Below are 16,922 nucleotides of genomic sequence, written 5' to 3'. Positions count from 1 at the left end.
AAGTTATCAATACAATCTTAAAATCTATTCTAAAGCTTACCAGTGGAGTGCAGCTAGGATGGGTGTAATCATGTGATCGCGTTTCTTTATGGGAAATTGATTTTTTACAGAGGCCATAGTTGTAGGCAATTACAGAAGACTAAACGAGATGAAATTAAAGCGTGATCACCTTTTCAAGGTCTACTGATGATAATAAGGATTTGATTCTAGCTATATTCTGAAGCTGAAAATAACATGTCTGACTTGGGGACTAAATGAGAGGTTTGAATCAAAGATGACACCCAGGTAGTGCTGAATAAGTGACATTTAGAAGACAAGGTACTGAGCTCTGACTCGAAAGAAGGTGTTGAGTTAGGGAGACCAATAATAATGTTTTTGTCTCGTTTAATTGGAGGAAATTCTGAGCCATCCAGCACTTAATATCTGAGAGGCATGAGAATAAGTTTGACACATTACCTGCAGTTCCGGGTTTTAATGGTATGTAAAGCTGTGTGTCATCTGCATAGCTATGGAAATGAATATTATGTTTACGAATGATATTGCCAATGGAGAGCATGTAAATGGAGAAGGGAAGGGGACCCAGAATTGATCCCTGGGAGAAAGAAGCTTCGCCAATCACCACAGAGAAGCTTCTATCAGTGAGATACAGTAGGAGCGGAACCAATCTCAGGCAGTTCCATTAATCCCAACCCATCTTTCAAGGGCGGTCTATTAAAATTGAGTGGTTGACTGTATCAAATGCTGAACTAAGGTCCAGAAGCATTAAAATAGAGCAGTCACCAGAATCTTCAATAAGTAATAAGTCTATTAGTCACTTTAGGGATGCCTCTGTGCTGTGACATGCCCGGTAGCCAGACTGCAACTCCTCAAAGACACTGTTATGAGTCATAAAATAAATCAATTGAACAGATACAATTTTTACAGGATTTTCAATAAAAGTTTGGAAATAGGTCTAAAATTATTTAAAACCAGCGGGTTCAAAGATGGCTTTTCCAGCAATGGTTGGACCAGCGTGCTTTTAAGGCTGGTAGTCAAAATGAATAAAATATTAGGACCAATGGTTTGTAGGACCTCCTTCATCTAGTGAGGATAATATCTCATTGTCATATGAGAAATAGTTTCCTCCAGAGTTGCCAGTGAGATTAGATTAAAATGAGTAACATTCTGAGCAGTCTCTGGTTACAGCGAGAGCTGCAGCCTGATTCCCTCTATCTTATCCACAAAGTGGAGAAGAAACTTCTCACGCATCTCTGGGGTAGCCTCGAGAGGTACACTATAGGGGACGGGCTGATGGCAGCCTCGATAAGTATATTAGTCTGAAACGACACTCTGGGGTTGTGGGGTTGAGTGGCAATACTCCTAGAGAAATATGCACTTCTGGTATTTTCTACAGCTGTCTGATAGGCAGACATCAGATTTCGTAAACACAGATGAGATGAGGTGAGCCTATCCTTTTTCCATTTTCTTTCTGCTCTCCTGCATTTCTTCTTGATTTCCCATATGATCATGGAGCCAATGCAGGGCGTTTGGTTTTGAATATTTAGTTTTAAAGGGTGCAATGGAATCAAAGATGTCTGAGGTTGTATTAAAAACCCAGACTAGTCGTCAACAGAGTGATCAGTGTGATTGGAGATTGGAGTTTTTTTTTTTTTTTTTACAAAACTGAGAATCTCTAAAGTGGAGAAACGACCAAAGTCAACCAGGGAACATTTAAAATGTTCTCTGTACATTTCTGTAAGGCCGCCACCACCAACTGGAGGTCTAGGAATAAGTGACCAGATTTGAACCTATTACCTCTGTTTTAACTTATTTTTCATTTACATTTGTATTTGTATGTAAAACACTTTGAATTGCATTTATGTCTGAAAGGTTCTCAATAAAGATTATTACATTATTACAAACAACAAAGCACAACTTTAAGAATCAGCTTCCCCTCCATAAATGCACTTTACAGCAAAGATTGCAGAGCATCTTTTGTCAGGCTTCCGTAGTTGGTGCCAAGCACTGGCTCATGATATGTTTCAGTTCTCTCTCTAGGTTGTCCTTAGACATATCCTTTTAGACCAATGGCATTTCCAGTCATCTCAATCCATCATGTATCTGGCTCGATAAATTCCTCGACTGTCTATATAGGTAATCACCAGTGCAGCCATAACTAACGCACAAGGGATTTATTAGTCATACAGTACAAGTTGTGAAATTACTCACGTCACTATGTTCTGTATAGACTGTGCTAACACAACAATACAACAAGCTAATAATTATTTGAACATAAAGAAATTAGTAATAATACTAGATTTAACAGTAAGTCAAAATTATAGATAGATAGAAATAAGTATGATCTGTCAAATGTCCAGGACACATGCAGAAGGCATACATACAGCTCCTTGTCTATCTACCAGGATATTTTAGAGCACATTGTGCTTCAGTACCGTTAACAAGCTTTATGGAGATTCTGATTTCCCTTTCCAGCTGGAATTGGCCGATTCCCAAAGGGACCAAAACTACAAGTAATAGGTGTACTGACCATGGTATTATTGTGCTTAACTGGCCTGACCTGAGGACAGAGCAGTCAGTACGCAACCCTTGGGGGCCCCATTAGTGAGGGTTATGCTCACCCTGACTACTTGGGGTCTGGCAGTTAGGAAGTCCAGACCAGTACCCAGCCGCACATCACAGGGTTCAGTCTCTGGTCTGCCAGCTTAATAACCGCCTAACATACAGTAACCTGCTCTGGCACGGCTACAACCGTGATTCTATTAACTAGCAGCTCAACAGTGATTAGTCTGCCCATATCAACAGTGAAAGGGGATGACATTCTGAATGCTTTCTAAAAGGAAATGTTTTCTGTGCAGCTGGAGTGTTTAATCTAATCCAATCTAGCCCAAAACTATTTTTTGTATTACTGTATCTTAACTTCAAACTAAAACTACAAAATACAGATCTGTGTGTGGTGTAATGGACAGACTTATAGAACTGTGTGCAATCACATTTTACAGGTGCAGCAGGTACTGTACTATGCTTGGGTAATCATTTGTCCAGATGGCATCCTTGTGGCATTTAGAGGACATTTAGTTAATTAAAAAAGTGAACACTATTTTATCTGACAGATAATCATACACCCTCTTTTCTTAGGAACAGGAGTTCTTTCATTGTTCAGTATTTTCTTAGGCAGAAAACGGGTGTTCGCTCTGTTCAAGATGTATTCCCCTGAAACTGTTTTAGCAATGGAATGAGATACTGGCCAACTGCTTTTTAGATGACACAGAAAGGTGGACTTAATATACTGGGCTGCCATCCTAAACATTTGTGTGCATATGGCACTAATTACTGTATACCATCATTTGCATATAAAAGCTGTGTATGTTTAGTTAGTTTATAGTGTATGTTTTAACCTGGCCTGGTCTGGAGAGTAAACTCTTTCTCACTGAGTAAAACTGACACCGCATGAACCAAAAGCTGTGTACATAGTTACAGTAGTTCGTTAAGGTGTGTGAATAAATGACAGTGATAGAAATGAGTTGTCTACATAAAGTTAAGGATAGTTAAGGATAGTGTTTGAACAAATAACAGTACTATACTATAGGCTACGATGTACTGTAGTGGGGGAACACAAAGGGAAACATTATGAAAGAATGACCTTCATAGGAACAAGATAAAATAGGGAGCCCATGAGACTGGGTGTATTGTATGTGAAGACGTCCCTTCCTCTCTACAGAGAGGAAGGGAACCCTCGCCAACAAGCCTCGCATTTTGACCATTATGGAACACCAAACTCGTATACACTATAAGCCACAGTTTAATAAAACAACACATTGAAAGCTCAATATCAACACTGCTGTTGCTGGTGATTTAATGTAAACACCAACACTATTTAGCCTTATTCCAGTGGATTAAACTGTTAATTTATCTGTTATATCAACAATGTAATGAAAATCTGAGAAATCATGTGTAATTAATGTTAAAATAGACATATTAGGGGCAAAATTACACAGGTGCTGTAGTACTGTAACATTGTAAATTGTTACCATTTTATCAGGTGATATTATGATTGTTCATGTTTTCAGAAAAGATGAGTGATCACTGCATTAAAACGAAGAGATCCACTACCAATGTTGTTTGGCCCCAGTAACTACTGTGTCTTGCAGTTATACTATATATACACAATATACACAATATATTATATATATATATAGAATATATATATAGAGAGAGAGAGAAAGAGAGAGAGAGAGAGAGAGAGATAGATACATACATACAGTATATAGATATACATACACACATATACGTGTGTGTGTGTGTGTGTGTGTGTGTGTGTGTGTGTGTGTGTGTGTGTGTGTGTGTGTGTGTGTGTGTGTGTGTGTGTGTGTGTGTGTGTGTGTACACACACAATACATGTACTGAAATCTTCAGTACAAAACAGAAGTATTTTCCTGTGATTCTCCTGTCTTGTTTTCACATTGGTTGAGGGGCAGTGCTCATATCAGATCTGGGGTGAGGGGACCGTGAGGAGTCCTGTAGGCTTCAGCTTGTTGATCCCTCCATCCAGGATGCACACCCGTGGGTAGTTCACCTTCAGAAGATGGGTCGCAAACTGGGGTTGATGAAAAAGAAAAGAAATGTCATCATTATTATGCTGGACATTGGACACTGTATATAGTACTATCTGTATCTACTATCTATATCGGAATCACTTCTGCTCAGACATAACCTCATTTTTTAAACATTTAACAAGCAACACCACCAAAACAGAAAAAAACATACAGAAAAGAAGAAACAAAGTAGTGTCTACTACATTTATGAATGATTGCCAGACCTTTACAAAGCCTTGATAATTGTCATGTATAACATATGTAAGCTTTTCTAAGGGTATTATCCTTAACACGGTTTCATACAAGTCTGCTAATGAGGTTGGATCTCTAGCAATCCAAACCTTGAGAATGCTCTTTCTCGCAATATACATTAGTATTCGAATCAGTTTAACATTGTATTTGTTTTGTATATTTCTCACACTAGCAGCCAGTATAGAGTGTAGTGATGACAACTACTGTATGTGATAATTAACCCATAATTTTACAGATCTCTTCCTTCAATTCCTCCCAAAAATGTCTGATTACTGGACAGCTCCAGCTCCACTCATATTGTACATAGGTACCAGTCTCTCTTTCACATTTTGGGCACAAAGGTGAATTTGTGCCAAATGTGCTTCTCAACAATGGTGTGATGTGCTGTGCATTCTATGCAGGATTTTAAATTGAGACTCCCTATCCCTATTATTACATAAGAATATGTAGTGTGTTTTCCATAATTGTCTTCCATATGCCCTCTTCTATGTTTTCCCCAAGATCTATTTGCCACTGTCTTCTAAGAGGATTAGCAGAGTGTCCCTCACTGCAACCAGATGTTTCATAAACAGATGATATAACATTGTTGGTGGTTTGCATGAGGATTTCCTCTAAAAATGACATATTGGGAGCATTTATTTCATTTGGGATGAAATGTCTCACCTGTAAGTAACTCTGCACTTTTCTAACCACCTGGTTTAGAGAGGATACGGAAACATCAGTGTGCTTGTATGTGCATTGTACAAAACAACGGGATATAGGATAGAAAATAGGCTTTCCGCAGGTACTGCAGCCAGGAAGATCAACCACCACTCAAAGTTTAGGATTATTGTTAAGGAGATACCCTGGAGTGGTTGGCAGATTCAGTCGAAGGAGTACAGAGGTGGCATAACTGAACGTGGATTAACTGAAAGATTAGCCGACATAACATCAATTTAGCTGAAATGGCACAACATAATTTGCCCCGCTGCTCACAAATAAATAAATAAAATCAGAATATAAGGATATGGCATTCTAAGGGCTAGAGAAAATAAAAATGTTGGGAAGTGTTTTGCTGTCCAAAATGAGGAATGCTGCAACTAAAGTAAATAAGAAAGCCAAGGTACTCCTCAATAAATCAGTGAACAATCAGTGAACAAGGTAACATGTTTTGGCCAACAAGTGAGCTTCATCAGGGAAGACATAAAAATAACATTTGACTGTTTCTTTGTAAACACCACCGAACCCCAATAAATGGCTTCACAGGCTCAAATCTTTAATCCTACTACAACTACAGTGATGGCAAAGGAACATAATTAAGTTATGGGTTGTGGTTAGCATCCAAGAAACATTCTCCCAAATAAGGGGACACTAATAATATCAGTAATATAATGTACAATAACCAATATAAAAGCCCTGCACTAACTTTAGGCAAAACTAGTTCAAATCATGTCTCAAATGTCTCTCCTCTCTCCGTCCTTTGTTTCCTGTCTCTTTATACTCCGATCGAAGAGAGAGAGAATTCAAAGCAAAGCATTAACATATCCAATGAATGAACTACAAGTACATGCTGCATTGAAACCGTATTTACTGAACTACAAGTACATGCTGCATTGAAACCGTATTTACTGAACTACAAGTACATGCTGCATTGAAACCGTATTTACTGAAGGCTGAGCGAAAATAGAGGATGGAATGCCTTTTTAAATACTCACTGCTAGTCACTGCTCTCAGGTTTCATGCACCAATAATGACATAATAATGATAATAAAAATCAGCAGCCTATGCTACATATTACTGCCTGTGCTACAATATTGTATTGCGTTTTGGCATGAAACACTGTATGATTCTGCATAGTGCTTACCCTGCAAGATTCAAAAAGCACAAAGCTGAAATCTATAGTGGAGCTATGACCATTTGCTGAATTGTATGAATCAAAAGCGCACATTCTTGGTGTGGAAATCTGACAGTGTGGTCCAGCTGTTAATGTATAAATAATATATAACTATCTCTATGAGACAGTCAAAAAGAAAACGCTTACAGACACTTATTTAGAAGTGAGAAAATAAATGTATGATTACTGTGCAGCATCATAGAAAGGACATGGGAAGTAAAGTATATAAAAAGTAATATGATCACATTTCACATGGGCAAAATATATTGGATCATTTTACTGATGCCAATTTTAAGCAGGTATAGTTCAACAATCATAAACATATTCCCTTTTGAACTCAAACAACCCAGAGACAGAGAGAGAGAGAGTTGCGACACGCTTTGATCTTGCTGCAAAGCTGGGTGCTATGGACTTCCTCATTGAGATAGAATGTGAGCATTCCATTCTTACAATGGGAGTCTATGCCGTAGATATAACAAATATATATAGATGCCTCATTAGTCGCTGTAGTTCGTTGGAGACATGTGTCTCCAGCGGAAGTCAAGCGTGCCTTCCACACTTCTGGCGTACTTCCTCCCCCAGTTCTTCCACCCCTCCTTCAACACACATCGCTCCAACGAACTGCAGCGGCCAATGAGGCATCTATTTTTATTTTTGGCCCCCAAAGCAGTCTATCCCCAAACTAGGTTTGGTCTTCTGCCTCAATTTTGGTTTTAATCTTATATATATATCTTAATGTATGTACTTCAAATATGAACTTGACAGTTGTCTCTTAATCCAAAAATACTTAAATATGAACTTGACAGCTTTCTCTTAACCAAAAATGTTGTTCTATTTTTGTACTCGACACTTTACTTCAATATGAACTTGATAGTTGTCTCTTAAACCAAATATGATTTTTGTACTATCCTTCCTACACCTGTGTATTTATAGTCTGTATATTTATAGTCTGAATGCACTTTAACTTTCATCTGGATAATTCCTCACTGTTAGGTTCCACGTGAAAAATATGTATGAACTAATGATTGCTGGCTGTGTGACATTGGTTAACTAAGGGCCTGCCCCCTGCACCATGTGTGTACTTAAGCCTTACTGTGTTGCCCCCTCGGGCTATGACCTGACGAAGATGTAATTGACACATCGAAACGTTGTCGCTTTTTACCTGCACCCTGTTATAATAAAATAAGGGCCTAAATCGTCTAAGCTGCTCCAGTGCCTTCTTGTTCGCATCTATTTTTATGTCTGAAACAACCTAACCTGCTAATCAAAGCACCTCTTGCTGCTGCTTGTTGACATTAATGCAGGATTGTCTCTTTAATATAGAGCTGGGTTATAATCAGGACAAAGCCTGGAGCAATATTCCTGCTGAGGCATTACATAAAAGTTTGGCTCATACAGTTAAAGGGGAATTTCTCCCTAAACCTTTTTTTTACAAAAGTAAGTTGATAATTATGTATATTGACAAAGAAAATATATTAAAAAAAAATAAAGATATAGGGGAGCTGGGGCTGCAGCTGGAGATGAAGCTGGGGCTGGGGGGGTCTAACGCTAGAACTCCTATTCAATCGCGCAGTTGTTTTTTGTTCACATCTGTTCTAGATGATGTGACAGCAACACTCCATGCATTGTTGACACTGCACTCTTCCTGGTCTACGTGAGCTAATGTTAGACCCCTCCAGCAGCAGCCCCAGCTCCAGCCCCAGCTCCCCTATATCTTTATTTTATTTTTTTAATTATTATTTTTGGTCAATATACATAATTATCAACTTACTTTTGTAAAAAAAGGTTTAGGGAGAAATTCCCCTTTAACTAAAGAAGGAACAAAAAGGCTAAGTTATTCTTGCAGCGGTGTAATGGTCGATTCTGTTGTATTCTGCTGATGCATATTTTAAGACAATTATTTTTCTGCAGTCAAATGCATAGATTTGTTTAGGACTCAGCAGATATGTTTTGTGGATCGTAAACAGCATATTTTGTGGCTATGGATACACAATAGTTTTCAACAAAACTCTTTTACAGAACCTTGCAAAAAAAAAGAAAGTTAGAAAACGGGTTAAACAATATAATTAGTGGAAAAAAAGACCACGGCTAAAGCTAGACAACACTTAATAATAATTAAAAATGTTCTTCCCTTTAGTTGTTGGATATTTGCCACAATATATTTGCACAAATTTCTCCTCTGCATTTACCCATTCTAACTATTAGGAGCACTGTAAGCCATTAATATGTCACTTAGGGAGCAGTTAAGAGTTAAAGGACCACTTCACCACTTTTCAACCTATCTTCATATAATAGGTCCTCACTAATAGAGGGTATGCGCATGCATAAAGTGAATGGTAAATCGAGTGGCAAAGTGATTGGCAAAGTGAGTTTAACATTGTTTATCGTCGTTTAATGCAATCATATTGGACTTTTCTGTTTGGATGTATGGGCTGTGGAGGCCAGAAAGTCGTTTTTTGCCACTCAGTAGGTGTTCCCGCATAACTTCCGGGTTTGATGATGATGTCACACGCATACCCTGTATAATCATGATAAAATGGCAAAAAAATATTCTACTCAGTCTGTGTCTCATAGGAGGGCTGTGGGCAGTTCAGAGACACGTCCACCATCGTTAGGCAGATTTTTTTTAGATTTTTATTATCATGAGAATGATGGCTTCCATTTTCGCATTGCAACTTTTCAGGACTAGAAAGCCTGCAGTTTCTATTAGCTTGGATTCCCCATCGATGATGTCACTGGTGGATGGGTCTCTAGTCTGAACTGCCCACATCCCTCCTATGAGACACAGACAGAGTAGAACAAAATTGTGCCGTTTTATCATGATTATTACTGAGGACCTATTATATGAAAATAGGTTGAAAAGTGGTGAAGTGGTCCTTTAAGTGTTTTGCTAAGGTACACTTCGACTGGGCGGTCCGGGGAACAAACCGGTGTACCCACTCAACTACACATTAAGTAAAAACTTTTGCTGAGGTGAAATTCTGGTCGTTCAAAATAAATTCCCTTTCCTTAGAGATAATAGATATTAAACTGACAGGGTTCTTAGGTACACTCTGCACAGCTGTGGAGCTCTGGGTGCCAGATTGCACACAGATTTAATTGGGTGCAAGAATGTTTTCCCACCTGAGTATCCTTTTGCTTATAATTGTGTACTGCCACCAGTGAATTTAGGTTGGGAATGTTGGGAAGCCATGCACAATTTATTGCGAACATCCTTCGACAGCGCTTTCAATGGTGCCTGCATTTTGCTGCGGCTACTTTTATTTATTTATTTGTGGGACAAAATCCCACAAGATTATGTATTTAATTTGGACCAAACTGTGACCAGAGTTTCAACAGTGATTAACTATAAGTTATATATGTGTTAATAAATCAAATAAAAGTGCAGAATTTGATAACAGCCTGTTAATAGCTGAATTTCTCAAGAAAATCTGAAGCAACATAATATACCTGCTAGCTAGTTTAGTGACTCAGGGTTAACCTTTCGTCTTGGGCTCATATCACTTCACTTGATTGTCAAGGCTGGTTCCAGTCTGTGTGTCCACCTGTGTGTCCAACCGAACAGCTTCAAACTTGCCGTTTGGTCCATGTGATCGCAGCTGTGTGCACTGCAGAGAACTGAAAAATCACACCAGTGTGAAGTGAGTGGTCACGGGTGTGTGTGTGTGTGTGGGGGGGGGGGGTCCCCGGAAGTTCCAGACCCACAGGAATGTACCCAGGGTGCCGGCCCGGTTCCGGCGAGCCGCCCAGCGTCCGAAACGGTTGAGAAATGACAGAGTTACCGTGTGGAGGTCCCTCTACTATACCCTCTACTGTACTGTACTGTACTGGCACACCCGAAATCATCATATATACACTAAATATGTGCGTGTGTTTGTGTTAGGTTGCGCACAGGTGGTGAAAAACAACCATGCTGTTTTCGTCCTCAGACCCACCCAGCCACCCACACACACACACACACACACATAGCTCCGTAAGGGATTGGTTGCACCACTCAAAAAACCGTGAGACAGAGAAAAAGAGACAGAGAGGGGGAGCAAGCCTGTGAGAACACAGCCTCTCTGGTGCTTGAGCTGTGTGGGGGTACAGGAGGTTGTAGGAGTCTGATTCAGTGAGTGATCAGAGAAGTTTGGGAGGTAACAGTTGACCTTGAGGTCTACTCTCACCGCTCAGACTTGACTCCCACCCACGAAACATGCCATTGTGCACTCAGATGAAGACAGCCTCTTTGCTTTATCGTCTGTACGTTTTTGCACCAAAACCCAGACAAAAGAATCATATGCACAATATTGTATGTGGCAAATAAAGGGATTCTGATATACGGTAGTATACAGTACCACTGTACCACTTTTTCCAGCGTTGTTGGAGAATGCTTTGGGGATTTTTACCTCACATTCAGGTTGAACTGTGAAAGAACACTCTTCCATTTCTTCAGGCATCAGAGCTTACAAGGAATGAGTCTGGTGGCTAGTTAGGTGAGAGGTAATCTCTCTCAAGACAGATTATGCTGTGCAACACACTATTAATTGTTGCAGGATAGATACTCGCGCGCACACACACGCGCACATGCACGCGCACATGCACACACACACACACACACACACACACACACACACACACACACACACACACACACACACACACACACACACACACACACACACACACACACACACACACACACACACACACACACACACACACACACACACACACACACCCGCAAACCTGTCATCCCGTCCCGTAGGTCTGTGCTCTAACCAGTGGCGTGCACAGACATTTAGAGGGGCAGGTGCTCAAGTTAAAAAAGGGCACCTTGTGCAGCGCGTGGAACCAGCCGGTTGCCTTAATCTATTTTGGGCGGGAACCCCTTTTGGTGTTAGCATTATGTTATGCTTTAGCTATTGAAAAATAGCAGATCTACAAGCTCATAGCGCGCCACCGAGTGGCGCGCTACGAGCTTGTAGGTCTGCTATTTTTGAAAGGGCACATTGCCAAAAGGGCAGGGGGTGCTCTAGCACCCCCTAGTGTCTATCTGTGCACGCCACTGGCTCTAACTCATAACCAACCTGGGCCAAGTATTCAAAAAATCTAATACTGTGAGGGACGAGACTAATATCTACGTGCTACGCAAGGCTAGCTGTATGCAGTAACAATGCAAGGAAGACCTCTTAACACAGATTTAAATTAACTGCTCAGGGTTAGATGTGTCTGAGGAGGGAGAGTTGTGTCTGAGGGGAGTTGCAGTATATTCAGTGAGAGGTGACAGTGCTTCATGTCTGACTGGCTATGTGACATGCCATGGATAATAATTCTCCCAGAAATACTGTAGGTGGGAGTTCTTCATATGGTTAGAGATTTGTTTTGATAAAACTGGTTTGGTGTGCTAACTTTTTTATCAAAAAAAAAAAAATCAAACTCATTTTCAGTGTCGTCGAGTAATACAATATCATATAAAAAAACATCACAGTACATCAGAAGATCAGAAAAGGAAAACAAAAGGTATACATGTGAATTACATAGGTTGCAAATAAAAGCTAAGACAAATTTCAAAACAATCTAAAAACAGTTATATATTGTGGGGATCTTTAAAACGACTCAGGGGTACCAATGTGGTACATTTTAATGTAGTTTGCAGGTCATTCCATGTATTAGGGCCAAGTTCAGAGTTAACTTTTGGTACCTTGAATTTGAGGAAATGACTTGATCTGGTGTGGTAGGGTTCAGAGTCCCATTTAAAAAAACATACTACATGTAATTAAATATTACAGACAATGACATAACTAAAACTACTGGACCAAACCTAATATTGAACGCACACCACCGAGGTAAATAGCTCCACTGGTTACATAAAATACCACAATTGCCTAACTTGGAGAGAGGTTCGCTAATGCATTAAAAAAAAAAAAATCCTGTGATTTCCCGCTGAACCCCGGAACAGAGCTGAATGGAAGATCAGAAAATGTTTGGAACTACGCAGGGGCTCCAGCTACGTGACTTCCGCTTGGCGGCGAGATCAAAGCGTGTCGCTACTCTCTTACTAGATTACTCTGGTTCCATCTAATACTGTAACACAGATGGTTCCATTTCTAATCTGTCCCTCCAGTATTTCCTGCCCCTTTCTAGATACTGCAATGGTGTGATCAATTCACCCTGTAAAAAACAAATATTGAGTATATTTCAACAATAGCTTTTACATGGTTAACCTCTTTTCATGTGTTTGTAGAAGGCAACACGCATCCCTTTTACTGTACACAGGGATCTGCTTCAGAATACTATTACCATTATAACCACTCTAATGGAAGCACACTTCAACATGCAAATCACAGTAATAATTCATCTCAACAGCAATTTATGCAGACAGCAACCTCACAGCTTGTGTGTGTGTGTAGGTGTGTGTGTGTGTGTGTGTGTGTGTGTGTGTGTGTGTGTGTGTGTGTGTGTGTGTGTGTGTGCGTAGGTGTGTAGGTGTGTGTGTGTGTGTGTGTGTGTGTGCGTGCGTGCGTACGTGCGTGCTTGTCTACTTACAGTTGTGGCTCTCTTCATGGCATGGCTGATGACAACGATGACTCGTCCCCTATAGTTCTGGAGGAGTCCCGCTGCAGGACACTGGACCAGTTCATCATCAGAGTTGAACACAGTGCTGTATGGAACGTTGATGCTGCCAGTAATATGACCTCTGTTGAAGCTGGACGCGCTGCTGTTAAAGCTCAACACATTAAAAAATACAGTTGACGTTGTCCACGTTTGCATTTTGTTTCCGTATACTGTAGATACAGATAGTTGAAACATACAGTATAGACAGCGGGGGGTGTTTCTGATATGTTTTGTTCCTAGACCAGGAATTGCAACATGGAGCTACATTTTACGATTACAATTTAGGCATTTATCAGACGCAAACCAGAGCGATTTACAGTAAGCAAGAACAAAACATGGGAATACATCAAATACATGAAAAATAGTCATCAAGAATCATGAGTAAGCTAAGAACCTAACATCCGTCTAACAGTGGAATATCTATACAATGAAACTATGTGTAAACTATACTGTACACTATAGTGAGTGCTGTCTAGATAAAATGCTATCTAAATTACATAAATTGAGCCTTTGCATATGCCTATGCAAGGTCGTTGAGGTTAGGGCAAGTGCTACAGGCTAAGATGGAGTCTGAAGAGGTGCGTTTTCAGGGGTTGAACGGGGGAAAATCCTGGTGGTACGAGGTGAATTAAATAATCCTTGTGGGAAATGGTTTAACAGAGTGGCAGCCAAGTCTATGGTCTTTTAATGTTTGTTTACAGCAGTCAACGCCATGTGACATCTGTCTATGAATGCACCACGTCTCTGTACGTCCGTCTGTCTGTCTTACAGTTACGGGTACTCTGACATGGGTACAACGGGCATGGATCTCCAACTTCCATTGTTACCGGCTCGGTGCTCTACAGCCGGGCACCGGTCTAGGATATATCTATAAATGCACCATGTCTCTGTTTCTCTGTCTGTGTGTATGTAAGTCGCTCTGGAGTCTGGACTTAATGTAAATCACTCTGGATTAAGAGTGTCTGCTACTGTACGTAAATGCCTAAATTGTAAATTGTTGTGTACGGCTGTAATGCATGTAACTCAAGAACCGTTCGCCCCACCGACTTCTAATTCGACACATGCGTTCCACACCCCCACAGGGAGTGCAGTGCCCGGTGTCGAATCCGTCGGACCCACAGTTGTCCAGAACCACCACAAAAGGCCTCTGCCCGGGCTCTGGACAGGGTTGTCCAGGCCCCATATATGGAGCTGGCCTGTTCTAACATCACAACACTGCCCATATTTGGGCATGCCTGACACATATACTGTACACTGTACTGTACTCCATATACTGGAAGGGATACTCAGACACGGGTTCACGGGTATTGCATAGCCGGGTGGGGGATGGATCTCTAACTTCCATTGTTACTGACTCGATGCACTACAGCCGGGGACCGGTCTAGTGTGGTATAAATACAAAGTAGAGAGGCACCCGTCACTTAATCACACAAGTGTGATTTTTAAATTGTACCAGATTAGCTGGTAACAGACGGACGGAAGGAAGGACGGACGGACACACACTATGCCGAATTGAAGTGGACTCGGACCCAGACTTTTTTTTCCTCCCTGGAAATAAAAACGTCTGGGTTTCCGAGGCTAGGTTCAAACTAACTGACGGCATACTACTGTACGAGAATATAACATTTCAATATAGTCACATTATGAATGCACTTTTATCATATATTCTACAGAAATGCACCTACAATAATACTGCTGAGGCAAGTTTTTCACTCAGGTGACAAAGTAAACTGCTAAATCCTATTTCACTGACAATAAATACCTTAACAAGTACCTTGACATACGCATTCAATGTGGATTCAGTGGATACCAGGAAAGAATATACTGGCTCAACTCTGTTCATCCTTTACCCAAACAGCTACTGTACATTGTGATTCACCAATTAATGCAGCACTTGTCTGAGTCATGACAGAATGGAAAAAATGGACAGTGTGTCAGAACTCTGTAAGAAACCTTGCATACTGTATAAGCTGAGTGGACAAAAACAGTTCATAGAAAGAGGAGAATGGGGAAGTGAGAAAATTATAAATCAGGTAAATAAAAGGAATAACTTCCTTTCAGAATGGAAGTAAAATGTGACTGAGATCTAGGAAAAAGGGGGTGGGGCTGTAAATGACATGAGCGACTGCAGGGAAAAAAGAAAAGAAGGAAAACAAGAAAAGACTAGAAAAAGTGCCCCTCGGGGCACAGGTCTCCACCAGGGCAGGTCAGGTTGTGGCCTCCTGGTGGCGCTATAATAGGCCAATGTGAAAAGGGTGCCATTTCTTCATACGCCTTTGATGGCAATTGGATGATTTGAGGCATTTTGTTCCAAAAATGTGTTTTGCAAAAATCAACCTGTTGGTGGCGCTATAACAGGCCAATGTGAAAAGGGTGGGATATATTCCTCAGCCTAGTAAGAAAATGTGTGAAAGATTTCACGTAAATTGCATGCTGCGTTCATGATTTGAGGCTTTTGTTCAAAACGGGGCAATCTTGCAAACTGTGAAAGCCAATTATAGCCAATTAGGATGGAATATGAAATATCGGACAGATCCGACTTGAGCACATGACCATAGAGATACTGTGTAACGATTTTTGGACAGAATCTGAAGGAGTAATATCAAAAAATGTGTTTTACAAAAGTCGGCCTCCTGGTGGCGCTATAAAAGGCAGATGCGGAAAATGCAGGTCAAAGGTTTGTCCTCGGCCTCTGGGGAGTGTGCATGCAACGTTTCACGCAGATCGGTGCAGTTTTAGGTAAAACATGTGAAAAGCTGCCTCATGGTGGCGCTATAACAGGCCGTTCTGGAAAATGTGGGGCAGAGGTTCATCGTTGGCATCCAGGGAGTGTGTGTGCAAAGTTTGGCATCGACCGGGTTAACGGTGCCGGAGATTAGCTGGTAACAGACGGACGGAAGGAAGGACGGACGGACACACACACACACACGGACGGACGGACACACACACACACGGACGGAGTGCAAAACATACTCTCTCCCCATGCCTTCGGCCTGGTGGAGACAAAAAGGAAGAGAAGTGAACAGACCAGCTAGGGGCTTCATTAATAAAATGGGCTTCAGATCGAATGTAATCTTCAATAACTACTTAGACAAAGTGATGATCAAGCACATGGACATAAATCATAAAACCTTACTTGACGTGGGAATGATCACATTACAGTAAGTGCACATCCTCTTAACTGCAGAAAGCTAGGGCCTGGGCACCCTTATGACATGGCATTTTATCAGTTACAGTTACAGGTGTACCCAATGTGTTTTCAATAAAAGAGAATTTACTCAACCATGGCTGTTATTGGAAGACAACTGTGCATTCTGAAGAGAACACATTTTCAGAGACAGTAATTACTTCCTTGCTCACAATGATGAGTGGCTTAGATGTGGCTTTTATTTCCCCAAGGAACATTTTCTTAGGTTTGTGTGCCGACACACTATAACCCTGCCATATCCGTACTGTTCAAGTACTCTTCACTCTGAGATACCTCACTACTGTCTACAGTGACAGTTTAAGTATCCCAGTCATCTCTTAACCGCATGCCTACCCACCCGATACTGGTTTATCGAAATGATCTTAATATTTTGCATAAATCCAACAATATTTGTATGAAT

The 16,922-nt window shown here is 40.7% G+C and overlaps 1 protein-coding gene across 2 annotated transcripts in view; it reads right to left on the bottom strand.

Moving 5' to 3' along the window:
- Window positions 1–3,781: 3,781 nt before the first annotated feature.
- Window positions 3,782–16,922, bottom strand: part of tbck (TBC1 domain containing kinase) — an 81,900-nt gene continuing 68,759 nt past the window's right edge. For both annotated transcript variants that reach the window (XM_079499993.1, XM_079499994.1), the window contains exons 25-26: window positions 13,246–13,405; window positions 3,782–4,594 (exon numbers count right to left, since the gene is read on the bottom strand). In XM_079499993.1, the coding sequence (XP_079356119.1) occupies window positions 4,484–4,594; window positions 13,246–13,405 (271 nt within the window). In that variant the 3' untranslated portion in view covers window positions 3,782–4,483. The remainder of the gene's footprint in view (window positions 4,595–13,245; window positions 13,406–16,922) is intronic.

Source organism: Electrona antarctica, assembly GCF_951216825.1.
Source record: "Electrona antarctica genome assembly, chromosome: 4".
In the NCBI taxonomy this organism is placed as follows: Eukaryota; Metazoa; Chordata; class Actinopteri; order Myctophiformes; family Myctophidae; genus Electrona; species Electrona antarctica.
Note: the sequence above shows the minus strand (reverse complement) of the source record. Positions and strands in the feature narration are given on the sequence as shown.